General features: G+C 38.1%; 1 protein-coding gene across 4 annotated transcripts in view; it reads right to left on the bottom strand.

Moving 5' to 3' along the window:
• Positions 1-3,482: 3,482 nt before the first annotated feature.
• Positions 3,483-23,990, bottom strand: part of MSRB3 (methionine sulfoxide reductase B3) — a 94,262-nt gene continuing 73,754 nt past the window's right edge. For all 4 annotated transcript variants that reach the window (XM_039358653.1, XM_039358652.1, XM_039358655.1 and 1 more), the window contains 2 exons: positions 16,924-17,021; positions 3,483-6,400 (listed from right to left, as the gene is read on the bottom strand). In XM_039358653.1, the coding sequence (XP_039214587.1) occupies positions 6,236-6,400; positions 16,924-17,021 (263 nt within the window). In that variant the 3' untranslated portion in view covers positions 3,483-6,235. The remainder of the gene's footprint in view (positions 6,401-16,923; positions 17,022-23,990) is intronic.

The raw sequence follows: 23,990 nt of genomic DNA, 5'->3' as shown, positions 1-23,990 counted from the left end.
GAAGTTTTTTTTTATTAAAAACAGTTCCATTTAAATGGCAATCTCCTTGTGCTCCTTTTCCTTTAAAAGAAGCAATAACGGTGTTTGCTGATGGCAGCAAGACTCACGGAGCCTGTGCTTGGAAAGAGGAGGGGAAGTGGCGTACGAAAATCACCCCCCCACAGACGTCAGCTCAGCGCTCTGAGCTAGTGGCGGCCACGATGGCATTTTTTCATTTTAAAGATCAACCCTTTAATCTGATTCTGGACAGTTTATATGTTACCCAAATTGTCAAAACCATCTTTGACTCCTATTTGGCACCGAATGTCTCTATGGATCTGTTAACGTTATTTTTGGACTTGCAACATCTTATAAATGGTCGGAAGCACCCATTTTTTGTTGCCCATATTCGTAGCCATCAGCCTTTTCCAGGCCCACTCCAAGAAGGCAATGATGTTGCCGATGCTGCCGCCTCACAAACACCTCTTAATATGCCACTCACCTTTTTAACTCCCTGGGAAAGTCATTCCTATTTCCATCAGAATAAGAAAGCATTAATCAAACAATTTATTCTTTCAGCTGCTGAAGCTGCTGCCATCGTTCAGCAATGTCCAACCTGTAGCAAGCAAGCACACTCAACACCACTTGGAGTAAATCCTCGTGGCTTGGAGAGCTGTCAAATTTGGCAAATGGATGTTACTCAATATCCTCCTTTTGCCCCGTGGAAATATCTTCATGTTTCTATTGATACATATTCTGGCTTCATTATGGCTTCCCCCCAGAGGGGTGAGGCCACTAAACATGTTATCAATCACTGTATTCGATCATTTGCATCGTTGGGACGCCTCAAAGAACTAAAGACAGACAATGGGCCTGCTTATATTAGCTCTGCTTTTGCAGAATTTTGTACAAAATGGTCCATTGTTCATAAGTTTGGCATTCCATATAATAGCCAAGGTCAAGCCTTGGTTGAACGAGCAAATCAAACATTAAAAACAGCTCTCAATCGATATTTAAATGAAAAGGGGAAAATCGCCCCTGGCCTCCCAGCAGTGCAAAACATCCTTAACTTGTGCCTTTTTACATTGAATTTTTTAAATCTGACGGGCGACCCATCATCAACAGCTGCCTCTCATCATTTTTCAACAGTCCCTCCCCCTACGTCAAGACCTCCAGTTTACTATCCATGGCTTCCAGACCCCACTTGGAAAGGTCCTGCAGAGCTTATTACCTGGGGGAGAGGCTACGCTGTGGTAGATGATCATGGCAAAATCATATGGACTCCAGCTCGCTGTGTTCGTCCTTTTGGTTCAATCTCCACCATCCTAACCAGACGTCGGATGACCATGGACCCTGGGCCCACAACTCTTTTGTGAAAGGTGTGCAGAATATTTCTCGTATTTTGAACAAGACTGAGTGTTGGATGTGCATGCATATTCCAACCTTGGAGGAGGGGGGACTTTTTATGCATGCGGTGCCTTTTAATACAACTGGTTGGAAACAATTTCCCTGGTCTAGAGGGACCCTTTCCAATGCTATGGTGAATTATACGGTATACACAATAGGAAGCAGAATCCAGGAAAAGGCAGCGTTTTGTTGGGAATATAAGAACACTGTTAAAAACCCTGTTTTAGTAGGCAGATACCCATATTGTGACGTCACATTTCAACTTTCAAACAACATGACTAGACCGCATCGCTTTAAGAAAATCCCTCTCTTTGAATCCCTTGATGATTTTTTTGAATATATGTGTACCTATCAAATAACCGGATGCTCGGTATCAACAGGATGTCACCCCGGCAACACGGACACGATGTCCACACTCTTCCTTTGCAATCTTGTAAGAGCCATGGTTCGCCAAACTGTGCAAAGCTCCAGCATGACTACAAATATATTAAGTAACGTCTGGATGCTTTGTGGCCGGCGGGCATATCAGCGTATACCTCCACGGTGGTCCGGCCGTTGTACGTTGGGCTTTCTTGCTCCCTCAGTTTTTGTGTCAGATCAGCCACCTTCAGGCCGTTTGTGCAATCGAAGAGATCTTGAAAATGGCCTGGGAGGACCCGGCAATACAGGAACGCAAATTGTACGATCTCTTATTCCACCTCTGGGGGTAGCCGTGAATTACAGAGACATCTATGCATTAAATAATTGGACTAGGCACATGTTCAACGCTACCATTCAGACTACCAAATTGTTAAACAAGGAAGTGGCAGAAATACGAGAGATTGTTCTGCAAAATCGTTATGCTTTAGACATTATCCTTGCCTCGAAAGGAGGAGTATGTGCCTTAATCCATTCTCATTGTTGTGTTTATATCTCTGATTATAAAGCCAATATCACAGGTACCACTGAGCATATGGAAGACATGGTTCGTCATAATCCATTACAATCCGACGGATCTGGCGCAATAAACATTTGGGATGCCCTATGGTCTTGGCTACCCGACAGAACCTGGTTGCGATCATTGGTTTCTGCTATTATAACTATTGTAGTTATTTTAGTTTTGATATGTTGTTGTATTCAATGTTTGCCCTCATTGTTTATGATGTTTAAAAACTTTCCCTCAGGAACTGTCACTCATCAACAGATCAATTTAGTGACTACACCTATCACTGCAGCTCAGCAACCCCTGCTAATCAAACCGACCTTCACCTTGCCAAACGACACTGAGAATGACTTTGTATAAAATGCTCCCTCCTTATTTTAAATAAAACAGAAAAGGAGGAGATGTTGGAGTTATTGCGTTATCTGGCCTGTTAGGCTGAGTCATCAGCTGCAGTAGGCCAAGGTATAAGAAAGTCAGAAATCAAGAGGTTCGGGAGAATACCAAGAAATGCCGTGCGGTGCAAAGGAATGTGTTTGGTGCGTTATTGGTGTCGGGTGTAACAGCTGTATAGGGATGTGTGCAAAACAAAGCTGTAGCACGTGTAATATGCTAATATGCTGTGTTGCAACAGAGTGATTGGTGTGATGTGGTCACGAGGTGCATATAAACCCGCCTTCTGATAACGCAATAAAAGGGATGCTTCGGCTTTGTTCGGGGCTCCCATCCCGAGGAAACCACGTGTTCGTGTCTGTTCTTCTACACTCATGGGAGACCCGCTGGGCGCGTGAAAACCCGCACATTTTGATTTCAGTGACAAATAAGTAACTTAATTTTCTATATTTTTTCCTCTCTAAGATAAAATTAGAGTAGTTTTTTCAATTGTTCCTCCCTTCAGTTACAACTAAAAACATGAAATATATTCCTGGGATCATGACATGTGCAGCGAATTATATTCTATTATCAATTTGCTTTACTTCCTTATAATGCATGGGTGGGGAACGATGGCCCTTTTATGACTTGTGGACTTCAACTCAATTCTGGGAGTTGAAGTCTACAAGTCATAAACGGGCCACTGTTCCCCATCCGTTATAATGACTGCTTAGTACCAGAGTGCCCCCGCATGGAATCTAAGATACAGAACATCCTTGATAGAAAAATAATGAGTGAAAAGAGAGAATATAGGAAATATTTATTTATAAATTAAATATTATATATCTGTGTTCAGCAAACATATTAAAAGATATCTTCACTGAATAAAACCTAATGTCTTAAAAGCAAAAAATAGTTCTGATGGCAAGTTCCAAATATACTAAAATAACCATTCTCTTTTTTTCTCAATATCTGTATAAACTCTTATATAATATAGACTGAAACATGTGCATTCAGTAATTATTCTGTCACACTGTACAAAATATCTAGGAGACACCAACGGACTCCCCAGTCATAAATTGTGCTCAATAATATCCAAGTTATATCAAAGCCATAAACAAAGTAATAGTTTGAGCTTTGCAGTACTGTAAGTGTCACACTCACATTATTTCTAGTAGATATTATTAATACAAAATGATCAATATCCATGCCTTCCATTTATTAATGAAGTTATACTCTGATAGCACACCTATATGTGGCAATATTGATTCAATTCACTGCATTTCATAAACTGTAAATATAAATCAACTTATGAAAAGCTTACATTATTGCTTATTAGAGTATGAAGAATATGTTTCTTTAACAAGAACAGAGAAATAGGTTAAAACATTAACTGCAAGTTATCTCAAAAATTAATGCTCAATATTTTCACTGATGTTACAAATCAGAGATTTCATTTCAGAAAATATGACTGGAGAAAACTAACTTCTAATAGAAGTACAGGAACAAATGGCAGAAAGATTTATCCAATAAATGAGAAGATAATCACATGCCTAAGAATGATGCTACAAATTCTTATGTATTCCTAGGTCCCATATCAATCTATAATTCAATTGTTTTTCTGTTAAGATGCATGAGGCTAATAGATATCAATTTTAACTATTTTGTTTGCCAGATACAGGTAATCTGTTTGATACAGATAATGAATTATGGTAAAATTATCTTAAATAGTATGATAATGTTATATTTCATAAAATGCTGTTATTCTCAAGCATGACAGTTAATTTTCACAGCAATCATACCAATTTCCTTGTAACATGAAGTAAAAAGTAGGCATATCCTTGCAAGAGATTTATTTCTGTCATACACATACTAAAATCTGAGACAAATTCACAAATTATGTTTATCACGGCTGAAAGACAAAATGTTGTCTCTTTGCCAGTCCTAGTACTGACCTTTTAATTTTTTTTAAATCAATAGTGAGGACAGTGTCATGTTCCCACCAACTTTGGGAGACCCAGGATAAGTTCCATGGCAAATCCAATGGCTTTCCAAAGAAAGAGAACAACTTAGAGATCCCATGGATCAGCTGGGAATGGCCACATTTCATACTCAGCATTTCCTCTTTAAGGCAAATCCGCTCACTCTTAATAGGATCAGACATTTCATACTAACACTTTACCATAGACCACTATCTTTCACTGGGTATGACTACTCGTTGCTATGGTTTTTATTGTTTATGAAAAAGTATTGTCTCTTTATTCTTATGCACTGAGGATAGTAGATCTTAACATATAAGTTGAAAAGGAGTAAGAGAATACAGCCTAAGTGATTATTTCCCAAGTGGTAATAAAAAGGCAATATAGGCAGAGCAATTTGATGTTTAAAATAGGACTTTCCATGTATCTATTTTACACCCTGCCGCTTAAACGTTGTAAAGGAAATTTCAGGAAGATCTGTACCATTTAATGAGGTATTAACTTTCCCAGGACAACACTAATTGATAAGGCAATACTGAGTTTTATATTTACATAAGATCACAAAATAGTAAAAAATAAAAAATCTCCCCCACATTTGTAAACTAGTCTATGAGTCCTCTTTTGAGCCTTTGAGGATAAAAATACAATGAGGATTTTTAAAATCCTCATTACAAATATGAGGAAACAACTGATCTATGATTACTAGTCTTCATACACAGCTTTTAAAAGTATATTGTGACTGCTCTGGCCTCTTAAGCTGTTCCAAGGGAAAGCCACCTGCTACATAAAGGAATAAATCTGCTATCTTTTCTAGGCAGTCCCAATATAAATATGATCTTATTTATTTATTTTTAAATAGTATTTATCTAACTGAAGGCAGGGTGTATTGTTGCCATTTATATAGATGTATACTTCTGCAGAAATCCAAGATAAAACTTGATTATATTAAATTATACAGCCTCATTTATGGAATGGTACAATAATTACAGAGAGTTAGTTGAGTATATGTGTAAATCAAAACAAAATTGCCTAAGTACCATTAGAAAACTGTATTCTTGCTACGGTTGTGTACTGAATGAAAAATATGAAGGAATATAATTCAGACCTATTATAAGAAAAATGCAAGTACCGTATATGCCGGCGTAATAGGCGACCCGGCGTATAAGACGACCCCCATCTTTATAGCCGGGCCGCATTCCTAGAACGTCGTCTTATACGCCGGAAACTACCAGTATTTCCGGCGTATAAGACGACTCGGCGTATAAGACAACCCCCGTCTTTGGCGCCGATTTCAGCGCTCGCGGAAGTCATCTTATACGCCGGCATTTACCGTAATCAATATCATAGTGCCAAAAGACATGTTGTTATGGGACTGCTTCAAAGCATAGAAGTTGTGAAATAGTTATGTGTAGTTATATAAGAAAAAGGAATTAGTATGTCTCATTTTGATCAGGAAAAAAACTATATACTGAGAAGTATCTTTGTATGTTTTTTAAAAAATAGTATGTAAGATAGAAAACCATTTAGAAATATTCTTTCCATGTCATCTAGGAAAACAATCTTAAACAACAGATTCCCATTACAGATCCGTCTTATCTGGTTGTGCAGATGTAGAACTGGTATTGTCTTCTCCAGCATGATTCTTGTCTGCAGGCTCAAAAGCTAATGAAGCTGAATTTATGCAATATCGTTTTCCAGTTGGATGTGGCCCATCATCAAATATATGGCCAAGATGAGCACCACACTGAAAGAAAAGAAGATAACCTGCGTTCATTCTTAAATGTAGAAAATCTAGTGGGAAAACTTAAGGTACATGTATCGTTGTTTGAAAGTTAACATACATGGCTTTATTTTTAAACTTGTTAAATTGGATTAAATTTAATACAGGGATTTAAAGTGCTGATCTTCAGTCTTTGTTCCTTTTGATTTAGTTTTTGAGAAACTTATTCTAAACAAATGTTTACAGTTTGATTTCAATTCGTACAAAGTGAATATGCTTATCCACGTATCAAACAAAAGGGTCATTTCTTTAACAATACAAATGAGAGTAATGCAAGATGCAACATTGTCTTAAGATTACCATATTGTTCTTTTCTGTCCTCTTCAAATGAAATTAATTCTTAAGAGGATATTTAACTACAATAAGTAAATACTAAGACACTGTAACATTACAAAATTTAAAAGTGTTTCCTGTAGATGACTTACTAACTCTATGAAGAGGTCCTACAGAAACTAAAATAACTGTTGGAAGAAAAGTGTAGGATTATTCCATAGAGTTCTGTCAGGATTCAGGAGATTAGATTCAGCAGTTAGAGTGCAGTACTGCAGGCCACTTTAGCTGACTGTGTTCAGCAGGTCAGCGGTTCAAATCTCACCGGCTCAAGGTTGACTCAGCCTTCCATCCTTCCGGGGTAGGTAAAATGAGGACCCAGATTGTTGGGGGCAATGTAAATATATATATACATTGCTTACTGGTGTACACCGCTTAGAGAGTGCTTGCACTTAAAGCGGTATATAAGTCTCATAAATAAATAAATAAATAAATAAATAAATAAATAAATAAAGATCCCTGAGTACTCAAAAGCTTTAACAGAATTTTTATACAGAGAAAATTATAAATAATATGTCATTTTGAGGCAAAATGTTTCATTATAAATATCACCTTGCTAGTACAATAAAGAACTGTAGGATACACAAAGAAAGGTAGCTTTGAAACATATTAATATGTATTGTTCATATAATTAAACTTTTATAGCTCCCAGCTAGGAACTGCTACTCCAGAGACAGACCTATATTGTCTAGCAAATTTATTTTATATCAAGACAACATTTTTACTTTAGCTATATTGGACTTCTATTTTTTCTTGGAAACTAACATAATAGCATACAAAATATATCTTATTATCTATGCTTTTAATTAATGAAACCCTTTAATGATTTTTCTTGATGTTTCTATCTACTAATCTGCTACTTTATGATTTACTGTCCTGTTAAATAGCCTATTATAATAATGTGCTATTATTATATACCACTGCAAGCTACCTTCTGATTGCTTTGGAATGAAAAGCAGAAAAACAAATCCCAAAAACAGGAATATGTCAAAGTGGTTAATTATATACACACAAATAATTTAACTGAAGGTCTTAAGTAGAAAAAAAATATAAATACATCAGAGCTCCCCATGTAGACTTTTGCCTACAGAGTGTAGTTCTACTAGTACTGATTTGTTTATTTTATGATTTGTTTATGATGATTGCTAGTAGGAAAGCTCTGGAAAGAAAAACTGAAAATGACTCTATAATACGTAAGCCCACTTCCTAGCTTGTACAAATGATTACCTTAATATCAATTTTTAAGTAATTCTAGACCACACCGATCTAGAAAACTTATAACAAAACCAAGATCAAACTTAAATTTCAATTGAAACTAATTCAACTGCAATAAAAAAACTGAGTTAGAATTTTTATTCACCATTGCATTTCTTTTCTAAATGCTTCTACGTATGACTTTCAGTCAAATTTCTTTTGTGTTCTTTTATAGTTAACCATATCTTCCTGTTTCTGGGATTTATTATTTTGCTCAATAACTTTTCTCCCTGATAAGTCTGTATTCAGCCATTAATGCTATGGAAGACAGATGATAGTAACAGTCAAAGGAATTAGAATGAGACATATAATGGAAAACAATATTTAACATGATCACTCAAGTATTTTGGCAGAAGGAACTTGAAGATAAGCAGTAAGATACATGAGAATAACTCCTGGGTTTCTGTCAGTACTCTTCCTCAACTATTCATAACATGTGTTGGAGTCATTGGGTTATCTGGCCTGTTAGGCTGAGTCATCAGCTGCAGTAGGCCAAGGTATGCGGAAGTCAAAAGTGAAAAAACAAGTTTGTGCCGTGCGGTGCAAGGGAATGTTGTTTTGGTGTTTGTTAGTGCCGTGTGCAACAGCTGTATAGTAGCGTGTGCAAAACAAAGTTAGCACGTGTAATATGCTAATATGCTGTGTCATAACAAATGTGGTTGGTGTAAGGTGGTCACCAGGTGCCTATAAACCCGCCTTCTGATAACACAATAAAAGGGATGCTTCGTCTTTGTTCGAGGCTCCCATCCCGAGGAAACCACGTGTAAGTGTCTGTTCTTCAACACCCATGGGAGACCGCTGGGCGCGTGAAAACCCACAAATGGTGACCCCGACGTGATTCAAGTTTCTGAGCACGTCTCCTCTTACTCACTCAGCGGAAGAGCTTACTGCAACTCAGGGCCGGTCGTCAGAGCTAGACGAAGCACCCTCCCAAAACATTACCGTGAGTATGGGGACAACATTCTCTAAGCCTCAGGTTGCGCACCTCTCAGAACTTAGGGAATTGACCAAGTCATCAATAATTATTTTGAAAAACAATGGGAAAAATTTGCCGCTTCCCACTAAAAGGGATTTGATCCTCCTCTTAAAATATGTATATCAAAATTGCCCTGCATATCCCGAAGGAGGATCCCTAAAAATGTCTGTGTGGGTTAAATTAGGAAAGTATTTTCATGAATCCCCTCGTGCCCCTGCAAAAATTTTGTCTACATGGCGAATTGTAATTGAATGTCTCCAAATCCATGAAGATGCCATGAAAACAGAGAAGGGGAGGGTAGACCCCCCTCCTGCCTATAACTCTGAAAAGCCTGTAGACTCCCCGCCTGCCTATGACTCTGAAAAGCCCAATGAGTTAAAAAAGGGACAGAGTGCAGAAGAAAAATCCTCCTTGGCAGTTTATGACTCTGAAAAGCCCAATGAGTTAAAAAAGGGACAGAGTGAAGAAGAAAAGTCCTCTTTGGCAGTTTATCAAGCCGATGTGTCTTTTGAACCTTCCGCGCCAAAACAGGAAGGAGGAAAAGAACAAAGAAACCCCAACGTGCTACCTTCCCCGGCCAGCGCCATCTCCAGGGCACTGGCCGAAGCTTATAAAAAAGGGGAACTGCAACCTGAAGAATATCAAATTTGTGCGCCTGTTTTTATTGATCCCATCACAGGCAATCGCAGATATGAAACAATTCCTATAAAAAATATTAAGGAAATTAAGCAAGCTGCATCAAATTATGGGATTTCTAGCCATTATACCTTGGGTCTGATAGGTCACATGGCTATTAGTTTTTTTTTGTTGCCTGAAGATTGGAAAGGGCTATTCAATATGATTTTAACATCTTCTCAATATGTGGTTTGGGAATCAGAATGGAAAAAGGAATGTCAAAAGATCGTTTCAGCTTGGCCTGGCCGTAATGCACCCACTGTAGACCAGTTAACTGGAAGTGGGAATTACACTTACCTGGGGAATCAACAAGCAATGAACCCTTTGTTCTATTCCCATTCAGCTCTAGCTGCTAAAGCTGCTTTAACTAGAGTAGATGACCCACAAAGGGGAACAAAAGGCTCTTTTGTAAAGATTTTTCAAGGGCCTAATCAGTCTTATGGGGAATTTGTGGATCAGTTACAAAAGGCCATTTCTAGGGAAATCACAAATGATATAGCCTGCGAGGAATTGTTGAAGAAACTTGCCTTTGAAAATGCCAATGAGGACTGCAAACGAATCCTGCAGCCCTTAATGAGCAAACCTGATGCAGGATTGGCAGAATATATTCAAGCCTGTAGAATTGTGGGGACCAATGCATTTAACATGGAAACTTTGGCTATGGCCTTACAAAAAGCAGGAAGTAATGGGCAAACTGAGGGTAAAGCTGGTAACTGTTTTAATTGTGGGAAGCCTGGTCATTTTAAAAATCAGTGCCGGGCCCCAGGAGGGGGTGCAAATAAAAGCAGGGGAGTAGGAGCCAGACCAAAAACTGTCTGCCCGCGCTGTAAAAAGGGGTTTCACTGGGCAAACCAGTGTCGCTCCAACCCCATGCCCGCTGATTCCCAGGAACCGGGAAACTAGAGCTGGGGCATTCAGCTAGCCCCGCCTCAAAGGCTGAACCTTATCATTTTGTCCTGGTGGCCTCTGAGACAATAACCACAGGTTTATTTGGGCTGTCATATTTTTTGCCAATCCAGCCGGCTGTCCCTTTTCCCCCTGATTGTGACACCCCTCTGTTAGTGTTTCCTCACCGTGACTTTATTATGCAGGGAGTAATGGCTATGCCATTTTTGAAAGACCCAGCTGACTTTACATCAGTCGCTTTGGCATTTACCCCTAACACTCCCATGACTGTTTTTGAGGGAACAGTAGTGGCAACTGCCGTCCCTGTGCCCCAACAACCACAAGTTTTGGCCATTGAGCAAGAAATTCAAAAGTTCCACCCCTCTATGGCCTTTCAAGTCAATGGACGCTCCTTTTTTGGTATTCTAGATACCGGAGGTGATGTATCGGTCATAAGAGAGGAGGAGTGGCCCTCTGAGTGGCAGACCGACAGCGCACCGTCGGTTCGGGGAGTGGGAGGAGTCCAACACGCACGTGTGAGCAAACACTGGCTTTCTGTGACCTCAGAAGAAACATCAGTAACTGCCCACATTAAACCTGTCATTCTTCCACTTCATACTAATCTGTGGGGTCGGGATTTGATGAGTCAGTTCAATGCAAAATTAATTTTGGATTAAGATGTCTCAATTAATAAAGTTAAACCTCTTGACTGACACCCCAATTTGGGTGGATCAGTGGCCTTTAACCAAAGAAAAATTAGCCGCTCTGGTGCAATTGGTAGATCAACAATTAGAGTTAAAACACATTGAACCCTCATTGAGTCCTTATAATACTCCAGTGTTTGTCATAAAGAAAAAATCTGGAAAATGGAGAATTTTAAGTGATCTCCGGGTTATCAATAAGATCATTCGCCCCATGGGAGCGCTCCAATGCGGTTTACCTAATCCTAATTTGATACCAAAAGACTATGACCTTATGGTTATAGATTTAAAAGATGCATTTTTTTCTATTCCACTACACCCAGAAGACAAACACCTATTTGCTTTTACTGTGCCTGAAATGAATAACTCCAAGCCCACAGCCAGATATCAATGGACTGTCTTGCCTCAAGGAATGCTAAACAGTCCTACAATATGTCAATATGTTGTCAATCAGGTTTTAAGACCATATCGGGACAAGTTTCCTCATTTTAAAATTTACCATTATATGGATGATATTCTAGTGGCAGCTCCAGGGCCCTCAGGTACAGTATCAGCAACCTTGCCTGTTCTAACCTCCATTTTTCAAACAAATGGGTTTTTTATTTCACCTGAAAAAATTCAGCTTAAACACCCCTTTCTGTACTTGGGCCATAAGCTTTTAGCCTCACACGCCGAGCCTCAGCTGTCTAAGTTGTGTCTTCCACCATGCCCAACCTTAGTCCAACTTCAACAATATTTAGGATCAATTAATTGGGCCCGTCCCTACATGGGACTAACCACCTCTCAATTGGCTCCATTGTTCTCTGCTCTTACGCAGGGAAAAAATCCAGGAGATAAGATCGTGTTAACTCAACAACAACTTAAAACCTGTGACATCATTCAACATGCATTGTCAAAAGTATGGGTCGATCGTGTTCAGCCCAATATGCCTTTTTCTATGCTAATTTTCAACACTGTTGACCTTCCTACAGCAGCTTTGGCTCAGATCGTGTCTAACAAAAAAATGATGATTGTAGAATGGATCCACTTATCTCACACCCCAAAGAACACCATTTCACAGAAACATACGCTCTTTGCTCAGCTTATAACAAAATCTCGTTTTAGGGCAAAGGCTTTAGGGGGTGTTGAACCATCCTTTTTATATATCCCTTGTTCGCTAACGGCTTGGGAAAGTTTGTTGGCCAATTATGAATCTTTGCAGCAAGCACTTGCTGATTGGCCAGGAGAAGTGTCTTGTCATCCACCATCAGATCCTCGCATTTTTTTATTAAAAACAGTCCCATTTAAATGGCAATCTCCTTATGTTTCTTTCCCTTTAAAAGAAGCAATAACGGTGTTTGCAGACGGCAGCAAGACTCATGGAGCCTGTGCTTGGAAAGAGGAGGGTAAGTGGTGTACAAAAATCACCCCCCCCACAGACGTCAGCTCAGCGCTCTGAGTTAGTGGCAGCCACAATGGCATTTTTTCATTTTAAAGATCAACCTTTTAATTTGATCCTGGACAGTTTATATGTTACCCAAATTGTCAAAACCATTTTTGATTCTTATTTAGCACCAAATGTCTCTATGGATCTGTTAACATTATTTTTGGACTTGCAACATCTCATAAATGGTCGGAAGCACCCATTTTTTGTTGCCCATATTCGTAGCCATCAGCCTTTTCCAGGCCCACTCCAAGAAGGCAATGATGTTGCCGATGCTGCCGCCTCACAAACACCTCTTAATATGCCACTCACCTTTTTAACTCCCTGGGAAAGTCATTCCTATTTCCATCAGAATAAGAAAGCATTAATCAAACAATTTATTCTTTCAGCTGCTGAAGCTGCTGCCATCGTTCAGCAATGTCCAACCTGTAGCAAGCAAGCACACTCAACACCACTTGGAGTAAATCCTCGTGGCTTGGAGAGCTGTCAAATTTGGCAAATGGATGTTACTCAATATCCTCCTTTTGCCCCGTGGAAATATCTTCATGTTTCTATTGATACATATTCTGGCTTTATTATGGCTTCCCCCCAGAGGGGTGAGGCCACTAAACATGTTATCAATCACTGTATTCGGTCATTTGCACTGTTAGGACGCCCCAAAGAACTTAAGTCAGACAACGGACCTGCTTATATTAGCTCTGCTTTTGCAGAATTCTGTACAAAATGGTCCATTGTTCATAAATTTGGCATTCCGTATAATAGCCAAGGTCAAGCCTTGGTTGAGCGAGCAAATCAAACATTAAAAACAGCTCTCAATCGATATTTAAATGAAAAGGGGAAAATCGCCCCTGGCCTCCCAGCAGTGCAAAACATTCTTAACTTGTGCCTTTATACACTGAACTTTTTAAATCTGACGGGCGATCCACCATCAACAGCTGCCTATCGTCATTTTTCAACAGTCCCTCCCCCTACTTCAAGACCTCCAGTCTACTATCGACGGCTTCCAGACCCCACGTGGAAAGGTCCTGCAGAGCTTATCACCTGGGGGAGAGGCTACGCTGCAGTAGATGATCATGGCAAAATCATTTGGACTCCAGCTCGCTGTGTTCGTCCTTATTTGGTTCAATCTCCACCATCCTAACCAGACATCAGATGACCATGGACCCTGGGCCCACAACTCTTTTATGAAAGATGTGCAGAATATTTCTCGCCTTTTGAACAAGACTGAGTGTTGGATGTGCATGCATATTCCAACCCTGGAGGAGGGGGGACTTTTTATGCATGCGGTGCCTTTTAATACAACTGGTTGGAAACAATTTCCCTGGTCTAGAGGGACTCTTTCCAATGCTATGGTGAATTATACGGTATATACAATAGGAAGCAGAATCCAGGAAAAAGCAGCGTTTTGTTGGGAATATAAGAACACTGCTAAAAACTCTGTTTTAGTAGGCAGATACCCATATTGTAACATCACATTTCAACTTTCAAACAACATGACTAGACCACATCCATTTAAGAAAATTCCTCTTTTTGAACCCCTCGATGACTTTTCTGATTATATGTGTACCTATCAAATAACTGGATGCTCGCTATCAACAGGATGTCACCCCGGCAACACAGACACGATGTCCACACTCTTCCTTTGCAGTATTGTAAGAGCCATGGCTCGCCAAACTGTGCAAAGCTCCAACACGACTACAAATATATTAAGTAATGTATGGATGCTTTGTGGCTGGCGGGCATATCAACGTATACCCCCACGGTGGTCCGGCCGTTGTACATTGGGCTTTCTTGCTCCCTCAGTTTTTGTTTCAGATCAGCCACCTTCAGGCCGTTCACCCACCAACAGGTCAATTTAGTAACTACACCTATCACTGCAGTTCAGCAAACCTTGCTAACTAAACCAGCCTTCACTTTGCCAAGCGACACTGAGGATGACTTCCTATAAAGCGCAACCTCCTTATTTTAAATAAAACAGAAAAGTAGGAGATGTTGGAGTCATTGGGTTATCTGGCCTGTTAGGCTGAGTCATCAGCTGCAGTAGGCCAAGGTATGCGGAAGTCAAAAGTGAAAAAACAAGTTTGTGCCGTGCGGTGCAAGGGAATGTTGTTTTGGTGTTTGTTAGTGCCGTGTGCAACAGCTGTATAGTAGCGTGTGCAAAACAAAGTTAGCACGTGTAATATGCTAATATGCTGTGTCACAACAAATGTGGTTGGTGTAAGGTGGTCACCAGGTGCCTATAAACCCGCCTTCTGATAACACAATAAAAGGGATGCTTCGTCTTTGTTCGAGGCTCCCATCCCGAGGAAACCACGTGTAAGTGTCTGTTCTTCAACACCCATGGGAGACCGCTGGGCGCGTGAAAACCCGCAACATGTAAGTAACACCCACCATCCACATTTTCCATTTAGATTTAAGAGAACAGAGCTCAGAGGGGAACCTCAAAAGGATATTTGCCTGAAGGACAATTTCTAAGCCTTCTGATTTGGGTCACTTACAGTGAGGGAAAAAAGTATTTGATCCTCTGCTGATTTTGTATGTTTGCCCACTGACAAAGAAATGATCAGTCTATAATTTTAATTTTAATTTATTTTAATAGTGAGAGACAGAATAACAACAACAAAAATCCAGAAAAATGCATTTCAAAAAAGTTATAAATTGATTTGCATTTTAATGAGTGAAATAAGTATTTGATCTCCTATCAATCAGCAAGATTTCTGGCTCCCAGGTGTCTTTTATACAGGTAACAAGCTGAGATTAGGAGCAGCTTGGTGAGAAGATGACAATAGTTGGTACGATTATTTGCAAATAGAAGAAACACAAAATAACTGTCAATCTCCGTTGGTCTGGGGCTCCATGCAAGATGTCACCTCGTGGAGTTTCAATGATCATGAGAAAGATGAGGAATAAGCCCAGAACTACATGGAAGGATCTTGTCAATGATCTCAAGGCAGCTGGGACCTAGTTACCAAAAAAACAATTGGTAACACACTATGCTGTGAAGGACTGAAATCCTGTAGTGCCCACAAGGTCTCCCTGCTCAAGAAAGAACATATACATGCCCGCCTGAAGTTTGCCGATGAATATCTGAATGATTCAGAGGAGAACTGGGTGAAAGTTAGAACAATTAATCAATGGAACAACCTGACTCCAGAAGCTGTGAATGCTCCAACACTGGAAGTTTTTAAGAAGAGACTGGACAGCCATTTGTCTGAAATGGTATAGGGTTTCCTGCCTGAGCAGGGGGTTCGACTAGATGACCTCCAATGTCCCTTCCAACTCAACTTGCTGTGTTAGGAGGAGGAGGAATGCTGCCTGTGACTCCAAGAACACCATCCCCACTATCAAACATGGAGGTGGAAACATTATGCTTTGGGGGTGTTTTTCTGCTAAGGAGATAGGACAACTTCACCGCATCAACGGGACAATGGACAGGGCCATGTACCATCAAATCTTGGGCGAGAACCTCCTTCCCTCAGCGAGGGCATTGAAAATGGGTCGTGGATGGGTATTTCAGCATGGCAATGATCCATAACACACAGCAAGGATTGTCTCAAGAAGAAACACATTAAAGTCCTGAAGTGGCCTAGCCAGTCTCCAGATCTTAATCCCACAGAAAATCTGTGGAGAGAGCTGAAGGTTCGAGCTGCCAAACATCAGCCTTGAAACTTTAATGACTTGGAGAGGATCTGCAGAGGAGTGGGACAAAATCCCTCCTGAGGTATGTGCAAATCTGGGGGCCAACTACAAGAAATGTCTGACCTCTGTGATTGCCAACAAGGGTTTTGCCACCAAGTACTAAGTCATGTTTTGCGAAGGGATCAAATACTTGTTTCACTCATTAAAATGAAAATCAATTTATAACTTTTTAAAATGTGTTTTTCTGGATTTTTTTGTTGTTATTCTGTCTCTCACTGTTAAAATAAACCTACCATTAAAGTTATATACTGATCATTTCTTTGTCAGTGGGCAAACGTACAAAATCAGCAGGGGATCAAATACTTTTTTCCCTCACTATACGTACACACTGTTAAATAAAGTTTAACCTAGATAACAATATAGATTCTCATTAGACTTTAATTTTTTATATCTACCAGCTGTCGTGCCTATGACTAGTCAGACAATTGTTAATTTTGGGGTAATTAAGAGTTTGCAAGTCTTTCTATGTAAATGGATGAAATAGAGCTGGTACAAAAAAAATATATCTTTAACAGTATAGCATTTTTGTTATTTTTAAACTGACTTGAGTGCAGCTTGTCTCAACTCTGTGCATCCCAAATGAGTAGTCATCAGTACATGTAATTGTGTCAGAATTGATTACATCATAGAATGAAGGCCAACCTGAAAAATAAAGAGACAAGAAATTAATCGGGAATGATTTGAGAGTTAAATAAACTTTTGACGGTTTTAATCACAAAAGTGATTCTCAGGCATTTGCTATACTCTGGATGAACACATTGAACAGGCAAAGCAAAGCAGTAAGTTTTCACATTGTGAAATACTGTACTATTTATTCTTGTCTTATTTTAGGCCTGTATAGTCTAAAAATGTGTGAACCCTCTAAAGAATTATATTTTTTCATAACTGTCATTTTAAAATACCCACTTTTGAAGAATCTAAACAAGAAACAGAAAGTTAACAGGCCTCCAAAACACAGCATTCTTATCAAAGTGAGAGAAAAGGGTTTTCTCAAGCACTCCATTAATTTTCCATCACTTTCTACTTTTAAAAACAAGATTTCTGGTGTAGCATATACATTTCTATGTGCTCCTATTCATGCACATAGGGAATGACTAGAAATGCATGTCATTCTGGCAGGTTTTATATGGGAAAATGTCAAGGACCAACATTTCTCTAACAGGAGCTAATAGGGAACAGTTGTTTTTCTCTTCTATCAAAAAAATTAAAAACATTATAGCCATTACATGCAACTTTGATATGAACTGGGTTTATACAATACAGCCAAAAAGACAGTGTAAATAACATGCTTCATATCTTCCACTCACCTTCACCATTTTTTTCTACAAAGGGAATAGTATAGCTCCTATACAAAAACTAATGGAAACACTGCATTCCTACTCAGTCATGTAAAACTAATGATTTAAGATTACAACCTAAAATGTATCCTACAAGGTATATTAGATGAGCACATATAGAATTCTATAAAATCATTGAAGACAAACACCAAAATGACACATTTGTCAGGTTGTGGACAGCACCACTAGAGATGTCTCCATTCCTGCCACTCAATGGAAAAGAGCCAAGGAAAAGCAATCCTATATTTCTGAGGAGGAAAGGGGTCCCCAATAATTGCTTCCGGATTGATTCTCTTATCTACTGCTATAACAGACAATAGGGTTTGGAAGAAGAATGCCTTTATCATGCAAACAGATTGAAACTTGTTCAGTATTGAGAAAACTTTCTAAAAAGTCTTCATTATACCTAAGTGACAAACATCAAAAACTAGTATTAATACATTGAGAAAATATCCTTCTTATGAGAAAAGTTATATTGCAGAAATACTTCAGATGAGTTTCTTTCCAGTTTTGATATTAATAATCAATTACTGTCTGTTGCAGACTTTTTCACTCGGATTCTGCTCCAAGCCTTTAAAAATTTACTATCCCAATCTTTAAAAAGATAATGTCTCCTTCCAGTCAAGTTTAGCTATTGGTAACTATATAAATATTTCCAGGTAGCTTTCTGGTCAATAACACAGAAATGGTTTGCCTTTTTTTATGTAGGCTCATGTATATTTCTATTTCTATTATTACAAATAATAAATTACAAATCTAGGCAATGAATCTGTACTATAAGCTCCCATTATTTGATGCTTCACAATCTGTTATTGTTTTATTCTTTTTACAAGAATAGAACATACTATGTTAGCTGTACTATTGTTCATTGTTATAGTACAGAAGGTCAAAATAGGTGGGTGTGGGTCTCACCTCAGGGGGAGGGAGATGTTCCAGAAGGCGGTGCCATGGCAGAAAAGGCTTTTTTTCTGGCCCCCACCAGCCAAAATTCCTTAACTGACAGGATCCTCAGCATGCCACTCCTGCCAGCATGCGTGGAGCGGGCTAATTCCATCAGGGTGAGACAATTCCTCAGATAATCTGCATCCATGCCATAAAGGCTTTAGAAGGGATAACCAATACCTTGAAGTGGATCCAGAAACAAATTAGCAACCTGTGCAGCTTATGGAACAGTGGTGTAACTTGGATCACCCTAAAGCCTCAAGAACTGCCCACATTACTGTGTTCTGTACCAGCTGCAGCTTCTGGATACTCTTCAAGGGTAGCCTCATGGAGAAAGTGTTTCAATAGTCCAAAAATGAGATAATCAAAGGTTGACAGACTGAGCACAGAGAATCCCAATCCAGAAAAGGGTGCCACTGACCCACAACACGAAGTTGCACAAAGGCTCTCCTAGTCACAACTGCCACCTGCTCATTAATCAGGTGTTTCAAGTCCAGGAGAACCCCTAAATTGCATACTAGGTCTGTTTGGGATTGTGCTACCCATCCAGAACATTTGGTCTTGCCAGGGTTCAGTCAAAGCCTGTTGTCCCACATCCAGACTCCAACAGCCTCCAGGCACTGTAAGAGGGCAGTAAAAGCATCATTTGGATCACCAGGGGTGGAAATATAGAATTGGGTATCATACACATACTGATGATACTTCAACCCATGGTGATGAATGATCTCACCCACAACTTCATGTAGATGTTAAAAAGGATAGCAGTACTAAGCCCTGTGGCACACCAAAAGAAGTGGCTATAGAGTACTATTAGAAATTCTATTAAAAACAGTTTGCCTGGATTGTTAGCTTTTTTTAAAAATTAAACTTGTTTTAAAATACAGTTAACATGGACTATACAATGAGAAGGTTTATATGTCCCTTGTTCAATTAAGTAAGGCTGACAATAGCAACAAGAACACTCCTGAAGAATGAACATATATTTTTCTTCATTTAACAATACCAATATTTATAAAGTTATCAACAATATGGTAGCTTTAGTAAGCTTTATTGTTTTAATTAATTAGCTTTAATAACAAAATATTATACATGTTGCAAAATTATAGAATAATAATATTATGTTCACTCCAACATGCTATTCATTATCTCACTGGTTAAAATTCTGTAGTTAATTATATATCTTTGTATTTCAGGCAAGCTATTGAATTGGCATCATTCTAGCTAAACTATTGCTTTATCTCCTATGTCAGAGATCCCCAACCTTTTGGGCACCAGGGACCAGTTACTGTACATGGAGAGAGGTTTTTCCGCGGACTGGAGGGGGCACAGTTTTGTATGTTGCCTGCATCCTGCTTTGCTTGTTTGTGCACATTGGTTGCTGGCATGCCGTGGCCCAGTACTAGTCCATGGACCAGGGGCTGGGGACCCCTGTCCTATGTTACTTTAGATCTTCTAAAAACGTGAGTTAGCTATCGATTTTCAGCATTAAAGGAATTGAATGGCATTGTGTAGAATTATAACCTTAAGCTATAATTTTGAAGTGTCATTTTAAAATGTTTCAGTTTTTAAAATTTACTAGCGACCTAGTAATCTCAATCCTAAAGTATTTGATCTTGAATAATATTTTTGTTGCTATCTCAAAATGTAGTTCAATAAAACATCTCACATACTGCCCAAAACATCTCACATACTGTCTTACTCCAGGATGCTATAAAAGTGTAGTCTGTATAATTAAGATTATTCACAGTAAAATATTGTCTCTGGAGGCCCCTCTGCAGTTATTAAAGTTTATGTTATAGAATTTTATCAATAAAATACAGTATCAACTCCACACAAGACAATTAACTTTTATCATTCAAGTTAAATCAAAGAAAAACTTAATCCTTGAAGAAATTTCTTATTAACATGAATGCAACATTTTTCTCTTTTAAACTACTGCAATTATTCTATGTAATGACTAGGAATATGTTCTAGCCAAAATTAATCAGTTTTTTTAATTGATTCAGTTATTTACAAATTACAAACATGCAATTTATTGGTTTAATTCAGTGGAATTCAAACTTTGGGAGTAACAAAATACTCAGAGAGATAAGCAGTTTCAAAATATGAAATGTATTAAAATAATTTCAACAATATGATTAATTTGAAGTTTTTCACAAGTCATTACCAGATCAACTCCAGGTAAAAATCACTTCCACTTCCATCTCTAAGCAGAGATGGTATTTTTGCTTGTTACTTCTTTGTGCTTGAATTCTGTCAAATGGGTATCGTAACTAGAAATTAACAAAACTAATTATGGGTAGCTAATTTATGATTATAGATGAAAACTGACTATTGATTATGAAATAACGAAACAGTATGAACGACATTATAGCACAGAAGATTTAACCATGAAAGCTTTTCAAGAAAAATATCCTAAACAAATATAACCACATGTGAAGGTGGTATGTAAAGATTATATGCATACAATATAGACAGTGCTTTTTTTGTTAAAAAAAAAAAAAGGTGCTGGAACTCACACACGTTATACAACCCGCCTTGCCTACCCTACAATGTTCCATCCAAAAAAGGTGCCGGAACTCCATTCTGGGCGTTCTATGACAAAAAAAGCCCTGAATATAGATCATACCATTTGACTAACCAAAGAACAGATCCAGAATCCAATACTGCAAAACTATCCTACTTCAATAGTAAGTAGCTCCAATTTATATTAGACAAAATGTGGTCTTTCCATGCCAAATATATGGTAAAAAAACATCTCAACAATTTAATAATTTTAATACACTGAGAAATCTCTCCAGTTTCAGCAATAATGGCAAAATAAACGGAATTTTCGTCAATAAATAAAACACAAATTATGCTAAAGCAGTGATTCTCAACCTTTCTAATGCCGTGACCCCATAATACAGTTCCCCGTGTTGTGGTGACCCCCAAGTGGGTGTGGCCACCAATAAGAGGGAGTAGGACAGCTAGGGAAAAGGGAAAAAAATGGCAGACAGCATGGTTTGGCGACTCCGTGAAATGGTCATTCGACCCCAAATGGGGTCCCGACCCACAGGTTGAGAACCACTGTGCTAAAGCTATAGTGAAGAATATCTCATACAATTCATGATATCTTGAATAGATAAAACTCTCCTGTTTATCTCTGTGAAAAAAGATTAAAATCTCTCTGGGTTCTATCATTTTAATCATTAGGATGGAATCTACAGATGTAAAATCAGTAAGATTCACTAAAGAACATCTATCTTCAATTTTAAAAGGACGACTATCTTTCTATCCCATTTATTCAACATTTGTAAATAGTTTCTAAATAAATTTCTTGAGGCTGAGAGGAATCATATTTTTGTGTTTTTTTTTTTTTTGTTTTCTCTGACTAATCTTTAATCTGACCTTATTTTTAAGGAAGGGATGGAGGAACAACCACATACAGCTTTAAGTTCAGAAATAATTGAGGGGCCACAGGTTTTTTTCACTTTCATGAAAAGGAATGAAGAAAAGTAAAATTTATAAATTAGCTTCTGGTAGGTAGTGGCAGCCTCTAACATGAAATAAAGGGCTCCAAAAAGAAATCATAATCAGTGCTAATTTCTAACTCTTACTGGGGAATTATTCATTACAAGTGGAATAATGTATGCAGTAGCATCTGGAAGCTTATTACACTTATGAAAATCTAAATTATCATAGGATGCCTCCATCTCATGGCAACAACTTAAATTCTAAATGGAATCTAGCAAATGTTCTACAAAAGGTGAATGTTTCATATCTGTACTCCTGTCTCCACCTGGTGACAAGATCCTTCAAAGATGCACAATTTTAAAAATAAACTCATGGCCTAAATGCTTAAGTCCACTACACAAAAAATGTTAGCAATTAACCTTGAAGTCATTTAGCTTTGCATACTTCAGACAATGTTTTAATATCCATTTTATAAAGAAATGCATTAGGGTGCAATGCCTTTCCATGATTGAAGCATCATTTATCTGCCATGGAAAGATTCCCAAAGAATATATGAAAAATGTAACATACAGCTGTAATTTTTGCATAGATTTTTTAATGTACTATTGATTCATTGAGGCAACTTTGCTTTTGTTTATTATAGCAATTTAAATTATCTTTGTAAGTGCTGTAATAAACAGAAGCCATTTGAATAATTATGAAACATTCCTGGTTAAGATAATGAAAAGAGGCTGTAACACAGTTCCAACAATACTGAAGTTACCGTGATCACAGACTACAACTGCAGTGGACTTCCTTAATGATGACTGGTAAATAAAGCTGTATCAAAACTCCCTGCAAATAAACAGGAAGAAAAATTCTTCACTCAATTTGCTGCAGTGATCTTCTAATTTAGGGAATTTTTCAGCATAATGGAGCTTTAAAAAAACTAAACAAGGAAGGCTGTAATTATATTAGCTAATTATTCAGCTTACAAATGTTTGTGTTCTAATTGCTGCTGTTTATAATTACTACATAACTGAAATAATTCTGATTTTACTTCTCCTTTCATCACTCTTTTTCCTCTTATCTCTCCTTCTGTACTTATTTATAATGCCCTTCATGAAATAAGTTGCTATCAATTAAAGCTCATGTAGTAATAGATTACTTCTAAGGTTTCACAAGGTTCTTTGGTTGTGTGTATGTGTGTGAGAGAGATGAATGACATGGGGGGGGGGAACTTGTACCATCTCATTTTGCTGCTTTTCTAGACAAGGACCTCAGTGTCTCAAATGATCTGAACATGTTCCCATAATATTATTTGATTCAGATTTCATCAACATAAAGGTTCCCACGGATTTCTTATTATTAGTAACCACCATAGGATGGTGGGAGCTGTAGATGAAGACATATCAAAGTTAACAGATTTAGATAGGCTGAACTCCTTATTCCAAGGGTTTTTATATATTAAGATGTTCCCTATTATACTATAATGGCGTATCACATAGGTGTTATTTTTTCTTTGCAGAAATTACCTATTTGCAGGAGTAGGAAACAGTCTCCTATTGGAAAAAAAACCTCACAGTTCTTAGAGTTCAGTTCCAATTTAAATATATTAAAATACTGTATATAAAATATAAAGAGAACAATTTTTTACTCTGATATATCACTAATGTTTTAATGCTGATTCTGTTATTTTGCCCCAAAATAAAGCATCTCTTCTCTTCCTCTAGTGTATTTTCATAAAATACAACAATATTCTGAAACTTCCTAGAGTATTTATAGACTTCTGCTATCAGATAAAGAGATAACAGATAAATGGAATCAACAAAGCAGTCTTTTGGTCAGTTAAAATTATCATTTTTTATAATTAAAAATATTTTTTAAATGTACATGT

This window comes from Crotalus tigris, unplaced genomic scaffold (assembly GCF_016545835.1).
Source record: "Crotalus tigris isolate CLP2741 ecotype Arizona unplaced genomic scaffold, ASM1654583v1 scf7180000019050.494769, whole genome shotgun sequence".
Classification (NCBI taxonomy): Eukaryota; Metazoa; Chordata; class Lepidosauria; order Squamata; family Viperidae; genus Crotalus; species Crotalus tigris.
The sequence above is the reverse complement of the archived record's forward strand: the minus strand, read 5'-3'. Positions and strand labels throughout refer to the sequence as shown.